The 24,109-nt window shown below is 36.1% G+C and overlaps 1 protein-coding gene across 1 annotated transcript in view; it reads left to right on the top strand.

Moving 5' to 3' along the window:
- EYS (eyes shut homolog) overlaps positions 1-24,109 on the top strand; it is an 874,042-nt gene that overhangs the window by 115,556 nt on the left and 734,377 nt on the right. Inside the window, 4 exon segments of the mRNA XM_037392524.1 lie at positions 4,867-5,051; positions 5,054-5,106; positions 5,108-5,120; positions 16,483-16,587. Coding sequence (XP_037248421.1) covers positions 4,867-5,051; positions 5,054-5,106; positions 5,108-5,120; positions 16,483-16,587 — 356 coding nt within the window.

Below are 24,109 nucleotides of genomic sequence, written 5' to 3'. Positions count from 1 at the left end.
CTGTGGCTTATGTTCGGTATCGACTACTAAAATCCATGTTTGTAGCAAAAGCATTTAGGTATTAGTTTTACTTCCTAGGATGTTACACTCAAAATCTCGCTATGGACAAAAAAGGACATATGTGATATAAGGAATTACTGTTATTCCTATTAATGTTAATACAGATCTTCTTCATACTTATGTTTTTATTGGTGCCATGTTCATCGTTTCAATGTTCCCCCAGTTTATAAGATTGACATTTTAGTCTTCTTTAAGTAGTTGTGGGATGTCACTAGTATTTCCTGGTCTTTTCTGGGAGGTGTCCCCACCTTCCCAGAGGGGCCATCCCCAAAGCTGAAGCTGGGGCAGGAGAGGAAGCAGTCACTGGGTCCCACAGCAGTGGTTATACTATTGAAATCCAGCTCATGCCCCTGCAAGGCTGAGCCCCCGAACTAATGTGCCAGGACACAGCCAGGGCTTCTCTGATAAGGGCAAAAAAACATGTTTCCTGAGCTAGAGATCACAAACAGAAATTCTGATTTCATATATATCTGTATACAAATTCTTTTTGAATTTATTTTAGAGAAGCATTTCAGCTTTGCAACAAATGAAAACTGCAAATCAATCTATGATTCAAAGCTTTTGATATCATGTTCAGTATTTTAGTGCTGCTGAAGTATTAATGCAAGGTCATATTCATTATAATCTAATGTGGTGATGATGTTTTTCACACGACAAGTTTAAAAGACTTAATTACTTAGAGATCATTGGTCTTGATATTATTTCCAAGACAGACAGGAAAAGATATTTGAAGTTCAGCTATGTCAGCATTATACCAGCACAGTGTTTAACAAAACTGTGTGCAAAAGCCATTTCCTAGATTGACTTAGAAATGAAATGATAACATCTATTAAACATCTTGTATCATTTAGAATCTTATAAAAATGTTAAAGCTAAAAATAAATGCAATCAGATGATGTTATGCAAAGCCCACAGAACTACACTTACAATACTATGCATGAAATTTAAGAAATATGCACAGTGCAATTCATACTTTTGTATAAAATATGTGCTACGTATATAATACTGTTGAATATATAATACATTAATGTAAATGGTAAGTATTGTATGTTAATGCTGTTAAACAAAGAAAAAATACACTAAATGTAAGGACCTGACAAGTTTAGACTTATACTGCATAAATATGGCCTTTTTTATTGAGACACACTATAAAGTACAGATTTTAAATAAAGACTATTACTAACTTATTAATTTAAATATATTATAGCCTCCCTTTGTACATTTTCCATATACAATGTTAAATACCAACGTTATTTGTAAACATGCAGTTACAATTTGATGTAAATTATTATAAATTATGTTTAAAAGGAATTTATTGAACTTTTAGGTCGTTCTATCACCTCTAAACCTCACTCTGGATTCTAAACAATAAATGAATGATTCTTAGATGTTTTAATGCTCAGCACACCATAAGAAAATAGCTTGTTATTAAGAGGACTAGAATGCTTCTGTTTGCATTAATATATGCATTTGGCAAACACTAATAGAACAAAACCTCCTCCCGCACCATTAGTTTGTAGTTTTACATTGTTCTAGGCCACTGCCACAGATTTGGACTTGAATAGCTGCATAAGTCAGCCACTTTGTTTCACATGACATGCAGATCCAGTTTTGAAGTTATTTTCTAATCATGTTTACACTGAAGAAAAAAAGACACAACAGCTTCTGTATATCCAAGAAAGCAGTAACCTATGCTTAACAGCTAAACCAAACAAACTTTTCATGCTGAAGTGACAAAGGAAAACGTCATGATTTTGTTTTATTTTTCCTGGGCAATAATATGAAATGAAGAATCTAAAAAAAAAAATGAGTGCTTAATTTATCCACTGTAGAAGATGAGCCATATTAAAATGAAAGTCATCCAGTTATAATTCCACCATGAAAAACAAAAGACTTTCCATCCTTACTTGTTTGAGATTTCTTCAGACACTGAAGCACTGAAAAATACAATGCTCATAACATCATTGCTTGTAATATGGAAGTATGAAACTGAATTTAGAAGATTCTCCATTAAATCTGTTTCTGTGTAGTTCTGTGGTCTCTGAAGATAAGCTACACAACTCATAATAATAGGGAAATTATAGAAAATTTCTTCTCTTTTTCCTCTCATTCTTGTTAAGAACTGTTAGTTAAATATTCTATTCAGTATCAATGATAAGAACGTTTTTAAAGAATGATTGAACAGTTGCATTTTCACAATGCACACGCTAATCATTAGAGTAAAAAAAATATTTTTTACTACATAATAATTAACCAAGGAAATAAAGTGATTAACTGCACCAGAAAAAAAATACATGGCTAAGTGTTTATTGTTTCCATACTGAATTTTTACTGTTGGATTCAGAAACTGTGTAGTTAAAGGTAAGTAAGAATGCACATGTTTTGCATGTTTATGCATAATTAAATTTTATGTAAATCATCATTTACATTTAGCTGTTAAGCAACTGTATGAGATTATTTGTTTGAACTTCATTCCTTAAAAAGGATCAGATGGAGCTCTCAAGAGAAGGGGAATATTTTTCCTTTGCTGAGGAGTGACTGAGGTTGGAAGAGAGAACACAGTAGCTATACCTACTTGAGTAGGTACTGCAGTGAAGTAGAAATGGATCTGTAAAGCAAAAATGGTGGTGCTGAAGAACTCGCAACCACACTATACAAGATATGGAGCACTTATTTCAAGCAAACTATTTCGGTCCATGGGCTAAAAGCCCATTAGCAGTTGGTGTACATTGTCTGTACTCCAAGGAGCACTTTACTGATTTAGTTTCAACTGAAATAAATCAGTTTTACATGCTCCAATACTGCTCTGCAATGTTATACAAAATACTGCTGTTTGGAACAGCCAGGAATTTCATCATAAAAGTTTTCTCATCATCTGATCTGAAATGGTTATACAGACGCACCTTGAGATATGAGCGAGCACAAAGCCAGGCCTCAGGTATTATTAAAATAATTTCCTAGGGATCAAGAAGACACAACGTTGACAAGAGTCTCACTGGCAAGCTTGGACCTTCCTTCAAGGAGCCAGAGGATATGAAAGCAGCTGGTATTTGTTTATATACATAAAAAAATAATAATTCTGGCTCAAACATTTGGTGACTTTATTGTTTAATAAATTAACCATTTTATTATTTAATTGTACCTGGCTTTTCCATAGATCAAAAGCCTTTGCATTAGAAGAAAATCATGAAACCATCTTTAAACTCAGTCCACTGTGGAGTTCGACATTAACAACCAACCATAGCTCCTTTTAAAAGATACTTGCTTTACTCTAGGCTTCTAGTCACAACATGAAAAGGAAAACCCACCTAATTTTCTGTGTGCTCTGAAGCTACTATTGAACTCACAGAACTGCACAAATGTCCACAGATTACCTTGTGAGGAAAAAAAAAATTCAAAAGATTTAATTGGATTGAACACTAGGAGCTATTCATTTTATACATATCCCTTTTTTCCTCTTCCTTTTTCCTCAGATTTATTTAATTAGTATTACAATAGGAGTTCTTATAGTATTCTGCCCATCTTAATCTCTAGTTTGTACATAGACAAAGTTCTTTCATCTTTCCAATTCTCTCTTGCCAAGAACTGCAAGTAAAATTAGAGCCTATCTGAACAAGAGAATAAAGTATACCATTGGTGGATATGGTTATAACTTCCTTAGTCCAAAATTTATATTGCAAAAAAACTTTTGTGAAATGACATTCAAAATAGCTACCATCATGCTGGCTTTTATAGGTTCCTTTCTGTGCACAGATTCTTACATGGAGTCTTTTCCCTACTGAATTTACAATTATCCTATTGGAAATGTGGTAGGGATATAAGGATATCTAAGTGGAAATTTCCAGAAGTCTAACATAAAAATGCAGGAATAATAAGCAATTACTGAAGCAAACAATAACATAAACGTTCACTTCTGCTAAAAATAAGTAAAAAAGTATATATTCTGCAAGACAGATCAGTAGGGAGAATTACTCTAATCAAGACTTCCTTAACGTGTTCTTTCCAGCTTATAGATAGTATCTTTATGGGTCAAGAACATCTAAGATTACGGTAAAATTATCTCCTCCTGTGTAAGGAGATCTCTGGACATGGTAAGAAGAGGATCAATCAAAGAAAATATTGCCAAATACAAGGGATTTTCTAATTTTATGAGATGTGGATAAGCTATGAGATAATATAGCTTTGTTTTCATTCACACATGAGAAAAATATAAAATGGGACAAAGGGAAGCAAGAAAAAGTCATCTTCAGTTTTATACAATTCATATGTCATCCTCCATTGTGGGGAAAAAATACCCTGCTCAATTTCTATAAATTGTTTAGATTGTTTTTTTCAGTTACAGACAGAAATTGCAGCCTTTGTTTCTAATAATAAAGCTTTTTTATACTGATTTTATGTTCAGAGCAAGCAGAATGTAATATTGTTTTTTCTCTTAATAATATTGTAGCAAGGAACTAATAATTTTCAGAACAGGCATTCTTAAAATGCATAATTACTCTAGTTCATACCAGTTTTCTATTTGAGTGTGTCATTGGGAGACTGCTATTAAAAGCTATATAGCTACTAGTTTGGTCCCATCTAAAAATAGCTAAGATTTTTAATATTGTGCAGTGTCTATTTAATTATTGTGAGCAGTCCTTAGTGAAACAAAGTTACTTAGTGATCAATAAAAGGTAGATGCTGGAAAAAATTGCAATTCATTTGTGATTAACTCAGTGAAAATATTGTTACATTTTAGTCATTATTGACGATATATTTGAGACTGGTGGTTCTGTTATGTTTTTTCTCCTCTCATTTCAATAACAGATGCCTATGTCCCCTTGGTTACACTGGCACATTTTGTGAACTTGATATAGACAACTGCATTGGAAACCAGTGTTCTGAATATGGTTTCTGTCAAGACCACTTGCATAATTACAGCTGTAACTGTGTGCCTGGATATCAAGGACCCTTCTGTGAAGTTGAAATTACTGAATGCTTAAGTTCACCTTGCAAAATGGAGCTACCTGTATGGATTTAATTGGCCACTTTTCATGTAATTGTGCCTGCTGGGTTCAAAGGTAAGTTTTTGCTTTGAAGTGACTTGTACTACAATTGTGATTGTCCAATTACATGTAAATGATGTTTTATAGTTTTATTTAATAGCAACTATATACAGATATATGTATATATTTATGCGTTTGTATGACTTACGAGAGTTTAAACTGAATTAGCATGGACATTCTTAGATTGTGTCGCTTAATTGCTCCTCAGCTAACCTTTGCTCCACTAAATGTATAATTCTGAGCATGAGATCTGATGCTGTTGGCAAAAAAATTGATCAGTTCAGGAGCACAGTTTTAATTTTATTGTTTTAAAATTTCACTGTTATGCAGTCCCTAAGTGCATAGATTTAGTAATACACAGGCTGATGAGAACAAATGTTTTGGTACAGACCAGGAAAATCTAAGCGTGAGAAGGAATGAGATCAGCAGTATCATCTCTCTGCATGTATGGAATATAAACAGCTATATTTGAGTGTGTTGTTGACTCCCTCTCTACTCAGTGGAGACATGGCATCTGTCTATCTTAGACATCTGTTTAGGATGAGGTGGGCCTGTAGATTTCTGCACTGAGTTAGATTAATCCCACACCGGCTGATAAAATGATTCCTTTTGTCCTAATTTTCTGTTTTGAGTGAGTATCCTGATATTCAGGCTATATGTGGGAAGGCAGAAAATAATTTTTAATTCAGCAATACTGCAGTGTTGCATTATCAGCCTTTAGTCTATATAATGAGCACAAGCATTAATGCTGTGAATGCACCCCTATCTTTATTGACAGTCCTGTGGTATACCTACCACAAAGAAAGAACAAAAACTAAATAGTACAGTATGCACAGTGTTATCTTTACTAACTAATCATAATTTACAGTTTATTCTTCCAACTTGCTGAGGTCTTTTGCTCCAGTTCAGGGAACGTGTTGTACTAGATTCGTAATTTTCCAGTTAAACCACTGAGATAACACATGTATTTGGGTTTTTCTGGGTGACTGCCAAAGTCCTGAGCTATTAAGTAATTATAACTTCAGTGCTAATTTTTCATTATAAATTCTGGCTAGCTATACTTACTACTAACATTTCGGCACTAATATTTGTAATTTCAAATACTTTTATATTCATTTACATATATAAGCACATTTATGTATGTGTTATACATTTGCAGATTTGTTGTCCTCAATTTAAGTATATAATTTCTTGATCATTTGAATAGACATTTAATAAAAGATATTTCCTCTTCATAGTCATTTATTAATGAATATGTAACCAACAGAAAACTGTCCCCGAGGTGGCCTAAATTCCATTAAGATAGCACAACTAAATGTCTGACTACAAGCAAAGAGAAAAAAATACTTGGCTTACTTGTACAAAATCTAAAATATTTCCATTTTGCTGCTGAAACTTCAACCCTTATTTTGTACTTTGCTGGTGTTAGATCTTCTTGGAAGAGTCCCATGAGTAAAGCCCTGGAGGGATGGGATGTCCAAGAAAGCCTATCACCTCCTCCAAGGACAAGAGTGATTCATCTCAAAGAGCACAAGTCAGGCAAAAGTGTCAGGAGGCCTCCATGGATGATGAAGGAGCTCCTGGCCAAATTCAAACCCAAAAAAAGAAATATACAGAGGTGAAAGCAAGGACAGGTAACCTGGGAAGAAATAGAGAGACATTATCTGAGCATGCAGTGATAAGGTTAGGAAAGCCAGAGCCCAAATTCTGTTGAATCTGACAAGTATGTGAAAGACAACAAGAAGGACTTCTACAAGTAGGTAAATGACAAAGGAAAGAGTAGGGAAAATGTGGGCCCATTGCTCAATGAGGTGGGACCTTGATAACACTAGAAATGGAAAATTCACAGGTACTAAATGCCACCTTTGTCTCAGTCTGTACTTTTAAGGCTGTCCTTCAGAAATACAATGACCTGGAGAGTGGAGGGTAAGTCTGGAGCATGGAAGGTGTACCCTTGGTGGAAAAAAGCTCAGGTCAGAAAATACTTAGGCAAACTGTATATACATAAGTCCATGGGCTTTGGTGGGATGCACCCACAAATGCTGCAGGAGATAGCAGATGTCATTGCAAGGTCACTGTCAATAAAGTTTAATTGATCATGGTGGTTAGGAGAAGTGCCTAAAGACGAGGAAAGCAAATGTCACTTCTGTCTTCAAGAAGGGCAAAAAGACCTAGAAAATTACAGGCAAGTCAGCCTTGCCTCAGCCTCTATGAAGGTGATAAGCAGCTAATCCTGGAAACCATGAATCACAAGAAAATCATGTGCAATAATGAACATGGATTCACCAAGGGTTAGTCACATTTGATTAACTTGATAAACTTCTACAATGAAATAACTGGCTTGGTATATGAGGGGAGAGCAGTATATATTGTCAACCTTGACATTAGCAAGGCTTTTGGAACTGTTTCCAACAATATCTTAATGAAAAAGCTGATGAAGTGTGGATTAGAGGAGCAGACAGAGAGACAAACTGAAAAATGTATGAACAGCCAGGTCCAGAGGGTAGTGATCAGTGGCATGAGGTCAAGCTGCAGGCCACTAACTAGCTGTGTACCCTAGGGAATCAATAGTGGTCCAGTCCTGTTTAACATCTTACAACATGATCTGGCTGATGGGGCAGAGTGTACCCTTAGCAAGTTTGCTGATGACACAAAACTGGGAGGAGTGGCTGATACATCAGAAGGTCATGCGCCATCCAGCAGGGACCTTGACTGCTGAGAAAAAGGCTGAAATTAATCTTATAAGTTCTAGAAACAGAAGTGCTGAGTCCTACATCAGAGGAGGAGTAACATCAAGCACGCAGTACATGCTGGAGGCGGACTAGCTGGAAAGCAGCTTTGGCAAGAGAAACCTGGGGATCTTGGTGGCCATTAAGTTGAATGGGAGTCAGCAATGTGCCTTTATGACAAAGAAAGCAAGTGTCTGGGCTGCATTAGGTGTTTTGCCAGTCGGTCAAAGGAAGTGATGGTTCTGCTCTACTTAGCACTGTTACTGAGGCCACATCTGGAGTACTGTGTCCAGTTCTGGGCTCCCCAGTACAAGAGAAACATGGAACTACTGCAGAGAGTGCAATAAAGGGCCACAAAGACAACTACAGGACTGGTGCATCTCTCCCATAAGGAAAGGCTAGGGAGCTAGGGTCAGCCTGTAGAAGAGAATACTCAGGGAGGTATCTCATCAATGAATGTAAATACCTGAAGGGAGGGTGCCAAGAATGTGAAGCTGGATTCTTTTCAGTGGTGCCCAGTGACAGGATCAGAGGCAATGGGCACACACTGAAACACAAGAAGTGCTGTCTGAACATTAGGAAATACCTTTTAATGTGAGGTTAACTCATATGGCATAAGTTGGTCATGGAGGTTGTGGAGTCTCCATCTGCAGAGACATTCAAAAGCCATCTGGACATGGTCCTGGGAAAATAGCTCTAGGTGTTCCTGCTTGAGCAGGGGGATTGGACAAGATGACATTCAGATGTCACTTCCAACCTCAACCATTCTGTGACTCTGTGAATATGAAGACTTACTTATATAAACGATATAATGATATATTAGTGGAAAATACTCTTTTTAAAAAAATAGGTTTTTATTATCCAGTGTAGTATTATATAATAACATTTTCATAGAAGCAAACTCAAAGAAAAAGGAAATTTCACAATATTACTTATTTAATGTAACTTATTATCACATGTACTGAATATATTGAATTCTGAATGATTTTTAAGAAAGTATAAACCACAAACAATTAATAAAAAGCTTTTTAACTTACAAAAATCTTATCACTACCCTAGCAATTCCATTTCATATAGTCTCCAAGGGTTTATGATCCTGGCATATTTTCAGCACAGAACAAATTTGATGTTCAGTCATAACTGCATGTTATGAATCAATGAAGAGTATCTCAGTGTAATATTAAAAAAAAACCCCACATTTCTTAACTAATTTATTTTTTGTGTGTGTGTTAGTTATGTTGTTTATATCTGTAATTCACTTTCTTACAACTCCAGATGTACTTCATTTTTCTTCATAAATAAAAAAATCACTTTCAGATCAAATATCAAAGACAATAATAAAGTAAAGAGTAAAACAGAAGTTATTGTTGTTCAGGGCACTGTGTCTTTGGGGAACTATCATACTTTGTGTACTAGGATTCATAGATTTACAAATAAGCCATGAGTTCACAGTCACTAACTTGATTTCTTTCCTGCTAATAAACGAATCCCTGGGTAGTCTTTGATATAACATTAGAACCAGTTTTTATTTCAGAAGCAAAGTTTTACATAGGCAACTCATAGCTGTCTCTGTCTAGATGACTGATCGATCTGATGTGTATCAGCATTTCTCAAATGCGTTACATTCTATTAGCTAGGGACCCCTTAGGCACTGTAATGAGATTTGTCAACATGAAAAGTGTGATCTGATTTGGTAAAAAGTTCATAAAAACTCCAGGGCTTGGGTATTTGCACAGTAAAAACAAATACTTTAAAACGTCACTTACCACAGGTTTTCCTTTTGAACTGTAAACTGTACTTGTGATGGAAGCTTTAATAGGAAGACATTTTTTAGATGTCTGGAGCACTCCCCACCCCCTACAAGAGAATTTGGCCTATGTCAAACCTGGAGGTTGCATTATGACCTTTAAAATTGCCTAAATACATTTTTCAACAAAATTATCCCATCCTTTTGATCATGCGATGATCCTCTATATTACCCTCCCCTGGCTCAGTTCTTCAAATATCATCATTCTGTTCACCTTCAAAGTAATTTGCAGTCTAACCCTTCTTCCATACCCTTATGTTAACTCTGTCTCAAAACTTCGTTGTTCAGCATCAAATTATTCCAGCTTTCATGATGACTGGTATTTCCAAATACCACTGTGCTTCATTTCTGGTTTAAAAGAAGCTCTCGTTGGAAGTATTTGAAAAAAGGCCATCCTTGCCAAAAACATCCTTCATTAAAACTTGTTTGTTTAGAAGTCTGCACAATTGTGGAGACAACTGCTGACAACTCTAAGTAGATCAACCGTATAGCATCACTGGTTTCTCTTGAGGGTTTGTATTAGTAGTTTATTGATTGTATAGTTAAGATTTGGAATTTTTTTTTTATTTTGAATATATGCTGTATCTCACATAGCAGGATACTGATCCATCATTGCTTTACCCATGTGTAAGTAACAAATAACACTATTAGAGCTCATCACCAATGTAGCCCTTAGACTGACTTTTTGAGTTTGACATTAGTATGTTCTATATATGATGCTCTTCACTATTCTCTCTTCAGTACTCCTCTTTTTGTCCAAAAGAGAAAAATGTCATGTGGGCATGTTTGATATCGTTTTATTACTTTGAATTTCTATGCTTTGTTTTTACTTTTTTATTCCCCAAATACATCTAGACAAGTCCATGTAATGTTTGAAGTCTATCTAAGGAAGTATTTAGGTGTTCGTAATTCCAGTAAGCTATTCACTGGTTTTAAAATGTTTGGATGATTTTAAAGAATTTCACCCTTCTGTGATAGATGTAAATATAATATCCCTGATGCCACTAAGAAAAACAAACCTTGAAGGAAAATAGTTGAAGTTGTGTGAAAACTAATCCTATTTGACACAAGTAAGTTTAGGAACGCTTAACCCCTTGTATAAATAAAGTCTAGAACAGCTGATGGACACTCTAATGCATAATGAAGATTCACCCTACCAACAGGGAGCAGCGAGAGCAAGACTGCTTCATGAGGGGAGCCACAAGCCAGGTTCCAAGCGTAGCCCCAGTGAAGGCAGTGCCATCACTAAGCAAGGCACAGTCATGCAGCACCTAAACAGGGCAGGCAGAGCCAAAGGCTGGTAACTGTGTCCCTGATGAGCCCAAGGCATCGCAAACAGTGGACCAGGTCTGGGATCCACCCACGGAAGCAAGTTAAAAGCGTCAGGAGACAGGACCAGAGACAAAGCTATAATGCAGATACAAGGGGCCTATCCAAAGAGAAAAATTCCATAAAGTGTGGGCTGTCTCAAGTCCATTCTTGAGACAGGGCCAGAGGCAGGGAGGCAGGACAACAATATTACACCATTTGTTCTCAGGTACATGGCTTGAATGCTTTATATTTATATATTTTTTACAGAATAGGGTACAGTAAAGCAGGAGTGTTGTTAAGACAACCTTCGAATATATTGTTACTCTTTCAGATCATAGTTGAATTAAAAACAAAAAAACAAACAAACAAAACACATCCTGTTTTTTTCAGCAGTATTTCATTAAGACTACATTAGGTGGAATTTAAAATATTTTTCTTTTCATCTGATCTGGGAATAGAAAGATTCAGCATATATCTTGAAGTATTTCCTCAAGTAAGGATTTACAGCTAAAAAACTAATTTTAAACAACCTTTTATTAATTGTGGTTATTGTGTCTGCCTTTGAATTGTCAAACTTTATATTCCATTTGCCTATAAAACAAAAGTTGGTATAAACTGTATGTAAATGAGACTTTGTATTTTGACATTTTTGCATGTGTTTTGTAATTCAGAGATGTTAATGGTGGCAACTAATAAGAGCTACAGATATATATATATATAATGTGTTCTACACTGGGAAAATAAGCTCTCAAATAAATTCCAGTTTTATTCTAATGTATGAATATTATATTTGGGAATTATAGGAAGTTTAAATTATTCTGGTATTTAAAAAATCAGTGTTATGGATATTCTGAAAAAATCTAAAAATAATTCATTAGTATCAGATAAAGTGTGAAGTTAAGCTCTTTTAGTTAAGCAGAAATAAAACATTTAAAGTTTGAACTATTGAAAGGTGCAAATTTTCAGTCTAGTGATCTTATAGAATTGCTCTTACTTTTGAAATGAAAGTATATTCAACGAGACTTCATCTATTATATTCATTCTTTGCTATCTTTGATCCCAGTCATACTTATCTGAGAACTTCAGAACATCTCCATTTTCTAAAAAAAGCATGATTTTTTAAACAGAGGAAGTTACGTTAGTAATGCTGGTGGAAGACTAAATAACTTAGCCAAATATTTTAGCATGAACCTACTCAGGTCCTTAGGGTATTCTCAAGACTTTTGCGCTCTTGCAGAGTAATCTCGCTCTTGTGTATCTATCATCAATATGCCTGTAGAAAATGTTGCTGCTAAACATCAGGCTATGCAATTTGCAAAAGTGACAGACTTTCCTAAGTAGCTGTAATTATTCATTATGTATTTTAAGAACACTGCAGTTTTATACAGGATAACACATACAAATAAAGAGTTAATAGAAGTAAAGTTGACTCATGGTAATTTTTAACATTCCCTTTATACTTCAGAATTTGGTGACATGATCCTCATAAACTGTTTAGGAATTCAGCCCCTAAGCTATGATTTCTTAAAGATCTAATTAAATATTATGTTTTACTAGTAATTATTTTTGGATGTGATATAATATTAACCTTAAAAGTATAAACACAGGAAAATATATATTAACATACTTTGATGTTGAAATTAATTTGTAGCCAAATAGTGATTTTTATCTGATATTCAAAGAAGGTTTTCATCATCCATCTCAAATGCATAGTTGGGATTAGCTGTGTACTGGAAAAAAACTGGCTTCTCTGTACGCGTCCAGCTTTTTTCATGTCTCAAATACTCAGAAAATGTGGTCTCAGAGTAGTTTCATAGATTCTTTTATGCTTTCTGAAATATTTAAAAAACCCTGTCCATATATTGCCTTTGTACTCTGAGGATATGAATTGTTAAATTTCTGTTTGCAAGTAGTTTTGGAATATGCCTATTTTCAGGTGCAACTAAAAGTTTAATGGCACTCTGTGTTATGGCACATAACCAGAAGAGCTAGGTATTGTCTGCAGTACACAAAAAGCAATTACCTTTATTTTCACTACATGTACATTTGATTGACAGAAATTGCACTGAAATATGAAAGCTTTTCCAAGTTTTAACATGATTCATAGGAAGAAATGCATTTCTCCTAGCATTTTCAGAGATGTACAGAATTGCTAAAATGGCACTGTTAACTTTTGGATGAAAAATAGTATCAGGTTTTCATATCTGTAAGTAGTGTATATTTCAGTGGCTAGACAGCAAAATTAGAAGGAAAACAAAAATGATCTTTAAGGAATGGCGATACAGATGCATAGAAACTGAAGTCATAGCTGTGTATGTCAACAATATTGCAAGTTTGTCAGGAAAAAAACAGTGAACTATCTGTATTTAATATGTTAACAGCATTTTCAACTGAAATATTTCAGAAAGTTAGATATCTTTCTAAGTAATTCTGCAAGTACCCTTAGCTAGCACAACTTGTAAATCAGTGGTTTGGGCAAACATTTTCATCAGTTGCGAGAAAAGTATTCTAAGTGCTTGATAATTCAGATGAGACTGAGTGACATGTAATTGCTTCTTTGTCAGCTGAAGTAATTTAGCTCTGATAACAGCCTCCAGCATAAAATTAGCACCTTTGTTATCAGAGCAGGGATTTTTTTCCCCCTATTTTCTTCTCCTAAGTGAAGAATGGAATTCATACACATCTAACATGGCTATAGGTAAATCAAAGCAAAATACCTGAAACAGTTTTCTGCTAAACAAGTATAACATTTATCTCTTTACTGTACAGTATTAGTTTGGGCATTTGGGATTAGAAATCTACATTGGAACTAAATCTTTTAATCTATGGAGTGTCGCAGTATAGATTAATACATTAAGAAAAAACTGTACTCATTGAAGTCTTAAAATAATTGAGGTTAGTGGCATGATATGAAATTCAGTTTCTGATGCCACTGGTGAGATTTTTTTTTAGCTATACATTATAGCAGATATTTATTTATTTCCAAACGAAGATGCAAAATAAGTTATCTTTGTTCTGTATCCTTTCTCATACTGACAGAATCATTATGCTTCCTGTCAGACTTGGAATGGGCGAATGAATGGCTTTGACTCCTTTCTCACCTTTTCTACACACAATCAGGTTTTGTTCACTACTCCCTAACACAGCTAAAGCTCCAATGTTCATCTCATGTTCCAAATTCCTCTAGCCTTCATTAATTCATCATCCTCTCAGGACTCCCCAGGTGTTGTATCATTTCATATAGTTCAGCCAAAACATGGCCACAGAATTAACCTTTTTATCAGGTGTCATTTTGCTCTTGAATTCTGCAAAGGGTTCACCTTGACCAATACATGTTACTTTTTGTTCATTTTTGAAAATACTCCTCAGTTGACAGCTGACCTTTGTGTCCTTGTTCTTTTCTTTTATTTCTTACCATCCCATCAGGATTTCCAGCCTGAATGACCAATTTATGCTACTGTGATAGAACTGTTGCAACTGCCTCTGTTTATTGTCCATTCATCCCTAAGGACTATTTTCTTGAGACTGAACACAGCACATCCTATGTAGCATTAGATACTGACATTTAGGGAACTGATTTTCATCCTAAACGTTCAGTTTAAAGTATAGGTCTGTGATTAGAAACCTACATGTAGTTGACTCATTTTCCTGCTGAATGCCACATCCACCTTCCTATCCCCAAAAGAAAAGAAAATCAAGGAAAATGGTTAAGAACAGTTCACAAGCAATTGCAGTTATACCTGTTACAGCCATGTCTTAACATAATGATGCTATCCAGTTCATTAAACATTTGCTGCCTTAGATTCAAGAGGGAAGAAGAGCCATCTTCACAAAAAGGCAGTAAGGAGTTCTCAAATATTGAATATCATGAGTAAACAAGGATGATATCATTTCATTATTTCCCTTTGAATTGCATTGGCTTTATTTTAACCTTTTCTCTATTGGGACTACACAACAATTCAAAGGAGGTGAAAGAATCTGTTTCCAGGAGTTTTTCTTGTACATGATGCAACTTACCCATGGCTTCTGACCAGATGATTTACTTCTAGAGGAAACTGCACCGCTTTTCACTTGTGATGCAGAAGAAGAGAACAGATACCAATGCATTTCCATTTATCTTCCTCAGAAGAAGCCTACCATAATCAGGGAAATAACCATGGAAATGGATCTGAACTAGAAAGGATCTGAACTAAAAAACTTACAGAAAGCAAAATATCAGAATTAGATTGGAAAGGTTGCACATAGTGCTGTTGCCTTATCAGTACTTCAAAGAAAACTTTAAAAAAAATGAAAGAACTTAAAAAAGGATTTATATTTTTACCAGTTCTGACTGTCTGTATTCCTCACCGGTGCCACAGCACACTCTAAGCAGCACTCAGCAGCTGCTCCTAACAGATAGCTTTTTAGTTTACTGAGTTACCTGAACTCTCCCTGGTCTCTCTTGTATCTCACCCATTTCATCCAGATATCTTGAAGTCTTATAGAAAATGCGGAGCATATTTAGAGGTAGGAAAAAAACCCACCTAATAGGAGCCACTCTGTCATAAGTTTATGCGTGGAAGAGTACCTTGGTGCTACTATGGGCTTCTTCAGTGAAGGCCTTTTATGTATAGCAGGATCACAAAATACAGATTTTGAGAGCTGTCGGTCTTGTTTCATACAATTGTGTGAGTGGTCATGTATGTGTGCTGCAGATAAGAGACCAAATATTTTCCCCAGTGCAAAGAATTCAGAGGAATTTTAGCATTCATTTTGGTTTTATCTTCTGTGAGGTTCGCAGAAAGCCCAGCAGGCATCATAGACTGCTAGCCTGTGATAAGTACTGAACATACAGTTTGCCTCCATATTCCTGTGGCTGGAAATAGCTTTTCCCATTGCAAATCAAAGCAACTGCTATTGTAGATTACAAATCTACATATTTCACTATACTGACTACCTTTGTTTTTAATTATTTAATTTTCTCTCACCTGTATTCTGCCTCATTAAACATTATTCAATGACTTCTTTATATTACATGGAGAAAGAGAAATATCCAGTATCATAGTACTGACAACTTTCTGTAGAACAAAGGCTGAACTCTACTGTTACATATAACTGTCTATAAATTAGCATTGGCCTCATTTTCAGATGCAATGATACTTGCTATTCTTTTTCAAAGGAGACAGTAAGTGAAATGAAAGAAAATGATTGACACAACTGAACAAAACTTGCCTGAATATAGTAATTTTGTATAATGGAAAAAAGCTCCAGGATTATGCATGATCTCAGTAGGAAAGCTTTCTGTTTTCCTGATTGTCATACTTCAAACATTGACTGTCAAAATGGACTGTCCTGTAAACAATGAAGCAGAAAAATTAATGATACACAGGATGTCTATCAATATCCCTGTGTACTCACTAAATGCAACTTGACCAATGGCGTCAGCATTTAGACTGTGACAATCCCATAGTCTTTTTTCATTACAAATATGTCTCTATGATTTCAACACGTCAGCACATTTGTCTTTTATTTTTTTTATCTAAAATTTTAGGACAGACATGTTCTGTTCACGTGAATGAGTGTCTAGACAGACCCTGTTTGAATGGAGGAACCTGTGAAGAGAGCATAAATGGCTTCAAATGTAATTGCCCCTTCGGTAAGCATTTATAGCTTTTATACAATTGCTAGTTTGGAATAGTGTGTGTGTTCTATATTTGTTACTCGGGTGCTATAAAGTCTTACATGGTGAAAGCATTTTGCTTATATTTTTAAAGGTACAGAGCTAATTATTTAGACTAATAGAAAGGAAAATTTTATCAATAAGTATGCATGACAATTTGCTTATGACTGGTTTTTATAAGCAATAGATCACTTACATTAAAAATTTCTTGTAGCACTGGAACATAATGGTAAAGAAATATGATGGAACTGGAGATTACCAATTATTTAGTGTCTGTTTGTATAGACACATTACAGCAACACTTTCTTTCAAAAAAACTGTAGGGTTTTGGCAGCAAAATGTTTTGAAAGTGAGCAAAAATGCAAAATCCAGTCTTTGGAATCCTGTTCTGCTGGCCAGATTACTCACACCTAAAAGAACTGAACACTGCTCTAAATTATGTGTGACCACAGCCTGGTTGCCTGAGCATGTGCACTTTGTCCCACCTGAGGTGCCATTAAGTATCCAAGATACTGTACGATGCTGGAAGATCGTATACAGGTATACGTACAGGTATATGGTACAGGGTATAAAGGACATCCAAGATGGATCAGGCCAAGCGGTAACTGAACTAAGTACCCAGTGTAAAAAGACCCAGCAAAATAAAGGGAGAAAGAAATATAATGTTGAAGGTTTTGCTTTGTTAGTTATATGTACACTCTATAATTTGGGATTTTGCATGTTAGTGCATGTTGACTAAGAAAACCTAGAAAAGGGTGGCTTAGAAATTCATGACCCTAGAAATCCTTTGACCAGGATCAGCACCTTTCTCCATTTTCTATATCCATTGTGAGCAAAGGAAGCTGGGGTAGCAACTGGTAAGTTCATTCATAAATATGGATAAGAAATCACTGATAAATTCTAAAGTGGTTTTTGGTTTTGACGTGCATTTATAAGCTTACTGTTAGTATGGAAAAAAAGGTCAGAAAAACTTATTCTATATAGTCGTGGGCTAAGAAGACTAACTACTGGGGTGTTTAGAAGAGAAAATAACAGTGATCAGAAAATCTTGGAAATGTCAGAGTACTGAAACACAAGTCTCCGAACAACCCCCTCAAGCAAAGCAACTGATTTTTAACTTACTTAATATCAAGAGATCCTTAAATGCTTTAAGAGTGGTATACTGCTGAGTTGGGAACTGAAGACAATACAGAGCTATGTCTTCAAAGGTAAGATGATGCCTTTGTGTTTTTTGCTTCATTGGGACAAATGTAGGCATGTGTTCAAGTTTTACTGATCAAGGGCTGTAGCTAAACATTAAACATCATCTTCTTTGTTGTTCTGAGATGGAGATTCTCACATTCAATGCGCTGCTTTCCTATCCCATGTTTAACTCTCACTGATGTTCACTAACACTCTTACATAGAGTGGGTTTTAGACGGAAGCATCCTGCACCTCCTTCCACAGGTCTGAAAGGATATCTTTTTCACACGGCAGAATGTGTCAGTGATGATGGGAAAGGAAAATGTTCTGGTGTTGTCTTAGTAGGTCATTTGTACTTCTTTTGTTAAAGAAAATTCAGTCACTCTGTAGACAGTCATTATCCAATTAATTTTTATTACCATTCACCGTGTGTGTGCATGTGTGGTTTGAGTGTCTGTAAATATTCATTCCTTTGAGTTGTGCCTCTGAGGTTAATCCATGTATTCATCTGGAACAACGAGGTTTATGTAAGGAACTCATATACACTAGAAACTCCAAGTTTCATTTTTTTGACTCTACTAAAACACTGCCCATAGTAGCAGTTCTTCATCACCATCAAAGGATCAAGTAACTCACAGTGAACCAGAGGTTATTTGTAGAAATGATCAGTTATTTTTCAAAACAGTTAAAATGTTTTACTATTTGCAGCTACGTCATTAATATAATGGCAAGCTGAATTAGAGAGAGGGAAAATTGTGTAGTGATGTGCATACCTAACAAAGAGCTGAAAAAGGCATAATTTTGATCTAAATGTGATAGATTCCCTTTGTGCCCTTGGGTAAATTAATTATCCCAGTTTATATTCTCTAGTTGAAGGTATAGATAAACAAATGTAACCATATCACAAAAATACTGCAATGATTAAATAGATAATGTCTGTCAATTGCCTGAAAACAAAAGTCACTACATTACTGGATATTTTAACTGCTAGCTTGTTCTACAACAAGTATCACTTCAATAGATAAGACAGATAACTTCAGCTGATCCTTAAGTGAAAAAAGACAATTTATGCCTCCATGCTTTCACTGACAACCAATCTTATATTGCATTTCTGAAAAAAATTATGTTTTGCTTATCAGAGGATCTGTAGTTGCTGGCTTTTAGCAGGTAAGTAACAGTAAATAAATAAATAAATAATGAAAATTTCGGACAGATCACACATATTCAGTAACAAAACACAAGGGAGCACAGGGAATTTGGATATGCCCTAATGATCAATTTCTTTTAAATGAAAATACTTGTACCTGCAACTGGCTGCTTGACTAGACAACCAATAACTTTTTATTTCACTTCCTGTTTTTTTCTTTGGAATACATTTTTATTAATTAGGTAGATGGCTGTTATCTTTCCACTTTTCTGCTTTGGCCACTTTTGTCTGACAGTCTCTGGCTACATCTTATTTTTTTGGTGCATGGTGATGTCTTCCAAATTAGACCTCTCAATATTATCAAATACACTACAATGTATATACATTAGAATTTAATAAGTGTCTTTCTTCAAATTGTACCATAACAGCAATGCCATTTATTCAGGGATATGAAAGCATAAGTTATCTTGATGTACAATTTGGAATGAAAAGGATGAATTTCCTTTTAATTTTCCCTTCAGAAGCTCTTCTAAACTAAGATAAATCTGGAAGGACTCTTGAAGGGTTTTGTATTAGCAGTGGGTGAAAAAATAGCTTAATGAATGATCTTGGCTTGGCTTAATAGTGAAGACATGCTGCATAAATAGCAAACCTGTATGTTTTGAAAGGAAAGAGGTTTTGTACGTTCTTTTATCCTACAGTTTCTTTATGCAAAGTGGATGTAATACTAGGAATTTTGATTATTAAGAGATACGTGTATTTTCAAAAACTTATGTGGTTATACATGATACATAATGTATCTGGAAATGCCTAGCTGCCCCAATGGGAATGAGAACGTGATGGAAGAAAGGCTCGATTCTTCACTGTACTGTGTGGTGCAGACATTTGGTTTGATCTAAGAAAGCAAGCTAATTAGCCAGATTAAAAAGCAAGGTTCATTAACCCAACAAGAAAGCTATGATAATAGTTACACTGCTTATGATATTGAAATAAGCTTTTTCAGATATTGTGTCTTTATGAAATGCTATGTTTAAGAAGTGCAGAGCTACTAATACATTACCATTGGCTGGAGTTAAGAAAATTCCATTGTTAGAGAAGATGTATAGACTGATCAAACTGCTTTTGGATGATATTTGTGGTCTTCTACTTTAAATTTATTAGGGTTTTAAGTGGAAATGCATGTAAAATGAGCAATGGGACCTCTGTTTTACCAGGTCAATCCTCCAACAGACCAGGTTCCAGTCTGCCATATTTATGTCTGTATGAACTTTCCAAGACAGTCTATATTTTTAGAAATTGTCATAAATGCAAGTGTGAAGACCTCAGTATTTTCATCACTGGAAACTCAAAAGTTGGTTTGTTGTTGTTTTTTCCATCAATAGTCTGTGTGTTAATAGAAACTAAGGCACAGTAACATTGCACGCTTTTGTAATTAGTAAAGAGGAACTACTGAATGAATACTGTTGGATGCCTCCAAAACGAGAATTTTCTTACAACACTGATGTTCTTCACTGTGTAGGTACATTTATATTATGTTTTAAAAGACAGAAGTATTTGAATTTAGCACAGCACCTTCAATTTTCCATGAGTGCAAGTATTTTTTTTCTTTTGAGAAAAAATTTAAAGTTTTTTAAAAATTTATTCAAGTTTTTACTAAGCATGTGAAATATATTTTCTATTTCTGAATTATTTATGATATGTCTATCTCATTTTAATGACTCTATAGAATATTAGTGAAAAAACTTATTTACATCAATCATAAAAATAAGAGAACTTGATGCCATTCAAAAATCGCAAGCATTTTCTTCATTTCTTTCACTATTAAATAAAGCATAAATCAATAGGAAACCTCAATAGGAACGTTAAAAATAAAAACTAATTGCTGAGATGTTTATGCTCGACATGGTCATTAAAACAACAGTGAATAATTCCAGAATAATTTTTATTTATCTGTAACAAAATAATTATTTTTAATAGCCTTAAAATAGTAAGATAAGCATCACAAAAATCTAAATGCAGCTGTGGAAAATAATTTATTGCATAAAAATATTTAAGTAAAGAAGATAAATCGACAGATTTAAAGCATGACAGTAATTAATAAATTAAAATTGTTAAAATATGCTTCTGATTTTTGAAGATACAATTCTGCCCTCTTTATGGCAATAATTTCCTGTTACTGAAATTTGAAATTTTTACCATTTTTACTGAATTTTGTTTTACTGATTCACATTTCATATCTCATATGTGCAGAAAACGTTCTCTCTAAAATATGATTAGGTGTGTCTTTTCCATCTAAATGCCAGGAAACTAGATTAACTCTGAAAACTTTGCTACTGTTAGCTGAACGTCAGTATTAATAATTCTGATGGCTCAAGAGATTAGCCTAGCTTGTATTCACTGATGCACTAGAAAGTTCTACAGTCACAACAGTAGCACAAATATGGAAGTACTGATTTAATTTATTGCCTGTTCATACAGTACATCTTTTGTCAAATCATGTTTTAAGCTTCATACAAAAATACAAAATTATTTTAATTCCCAATCCTTTCTAAAAAAAAGATATATATATATCTTTGAAGAAATTCACAAAGTTTTTCAAAAGGTATTTATAAGGAAGGACATGTGTTTTCTTCAGCTAAATGAATTCAACCTCACTCTTTAAATGTAAGAAATAATAAAGTGCAAAGATAAAGAAAAGTTAGCACATCAATCTTCGTATCTGTTGTGTCTCAATTGAAATCAGGTAAACTGGTAAGCCTGTGCATGTTAACATAAACTAGTAAAGTATGATGAACACCCCTAGTGATAAGTTTTAGCTATTTATGATGCCAAAATGACAAGTATTAGTAATTTGAAATTTTTAGTAAGGCAAGGCATGCAGCAGTGGCAACAGCAGTAAGTTCTGTGGCTGAGCGCTCGATCAAGGTGTACAGGAGGTTCCTGGAGCCAGAGAAACCCCAGCAAGAGCTGGGACCCCGCCAGGAGCCGGCAGCTCCCATGGGAGAGGCTGGGGAGGCTTGGGCGCTGCCAGGTGCAACCGCAGGAGAGTGAAACGGCCCCAGGGAGCGCTGCGACTGGCGTGGTGCGGCGGTTGGCACAGATGTGCGGGAGGGCCAAGCACCCTGCTTGTAGGCCCGCAGCCCAGGGAAGGTCTCTGCCAGGGTGGTGGGCACTCACCTCAGAGTTAAAGCCAGTGTATACACAAAGGAAGCCCCTGTGATGTCTGATGCTTCCACTCAGACAGAAGCAGTAAGGAAGGAGACTTCAGTACAGGGGATAGATTGTAATGAGTACCCAGACGCTTCCCCTGGAGAGAAGGTAAGTACCTGCAGGTTGATCTGTTATGACAGGTGGTTGGGTTGCAGGAAACAGATACAAGTTTGCATGGTATTAGAGGGACAGAGATGGAGACAGACAGGTGGTTTCAGAACCATGCTCCTGTAGCAGACACCACAGAGAATGTGGCATCTCAAACCCTAGTGACCCACAAAAGCAGGACTCTGCTTCAGTCTCCAACCTCCTGCATCACAACCAGGAACAGATATGAACCTTTAGCTACCCACAAGCAATGTCTGCACAGGGAAACTACATTAGCAGCACACTGTGGTTACCACAGAAAGAAATATCCCTGTTAAGGGGCACTGAGGCACCCATCTGCTGGCCTGACAGGTGTACTGAGGTGTACATGAGGTGTACTGCCTTCCAGGAGCTCAGATCTGAGATGTTGGCAAGAGACTGCCACAACCTGTCAAGAGCGCAGACTACTATACACTGCTACTCTTCCATGTCAGCATGAATGACACGACAAGCCAGAACCTGGGCAGAATCAATGAAGACTATAAAGCCTAGGTGGTGCAAGTGAAAAATTTAGTGCCCAAGTTATTTTTCCTTCCATTTTACCAGAAAGAGGAAAGGGTGCAGCCAGAATTATAATGCACATCAACTCCTGGCTTTTTGGCTTGTGCCATTGTGAGGGTTTTGGCTTCTATGACAACGGGACACTCTTTGACTATAGCCTGTTTAAGGAGGGATGGAATCCATCTGTCTAAAAGAGGTGAGGGAATCTTTGGCAGCAGGCTGGCCAGCTTGGTGAGGTGGCCTTTAAACTGAAATTCTCAGGGGGCACAGTCCAAAGTGGCAGTGCTCACACCATCACATCCAACTGGGGAATAAGCAAGGCTAACCAGAGCAGCAATATTTGTTCTTTAGCTAGCTTCCAAGATGAGTACCAGAAGTCAGCCTTTGCAAGAATATGTGTGGCTATGATGGATCCTTTTGCACCCCTCCTGGGAAACCTGCATGCTTGATTACCTTTTGGAAATGTCTGTACACCAATGCATGCAGCATGGGGAATGAACAGGAAGAATTAGAGTTCTGGGTGCAGTTGTAGGGCCATGATCTCATTGCAATTACAGAGACATGGTGGGATAGCTAATGTGACTGGAATGCTGTCATGGGTGGCTATCTAATTCTTAGGAAAGTCAGGCCAGCAAGGAGAGGTGGTAGAGTTGCACTTTCTGTGGGGGAGCAACTGGAATGTATCAAGCTTTCCCTAGGGGTGGATGAAGAATGAGTCAAGAACTTATGGGTAAAGATTAAGGGGCAAGCTAACACTGGAGACATTGTTGTGGGTGTTTATTACAGGCCACCTGATCAGGAAGAGGAAGTCGGTGAGGCCTTCTACAGGTAATTAGAGATAGCGTCATGATCACAGGCCCTGGTTTTCATGGGGCACTTCAACAACCCTGATATCTGCTGCAAAGACAACACAGCTAGGCACACACAGTCCAGGAGGTTCCTGAAGAGTATTAATGATAACATTTTGGAGCAGGTGGTGTAGGAGCCAACAAGGCGAGTTGTGCTCATGGATTTTGTACTCACAAACAGAGAAGGACTGGTTGGGGATGTAAAGGTTGGTGTAGCCTTGTCAGCGGTGACCATGAGATGGTGGAGTTCAGGATCCTGCATGGAGGAAGCAGGAAAACAAGTGGGATTGCAACCCTGGACTACAGGAGAGCTAAATTTGTGCTCTTCAAGGACCTACTTGGAGGAACCCCATGGGTTAGGGCTCTAGAAGGTAGTAGGCTCCAAAAGAGCTAGCTAGTATTCAAGCATCACTACCTCCAAGCTCAAGATCAGTGCATCCCTATGAGTAAGAAATCAAGCAAA

The sequence above is a fragment of the Falco rusticolus genome, chromosome 6, assembly GCF_015220075.1.
Source record: "Falco rusticolus isolate bFalRus1 chromosome 6, bFalRus1.pri, whole genome shotgun sequence".
NCBI lineage: Eukaryota > Metazoa > Chordata > Aves > Falconiformes > Falconidae > Falco > Falco rusticolus.
The sequence above is the reverse complement of the archived record's forward strand: the minus strand, read 5'-3'. Positions and strand labels throughout refer to the sequence as shown.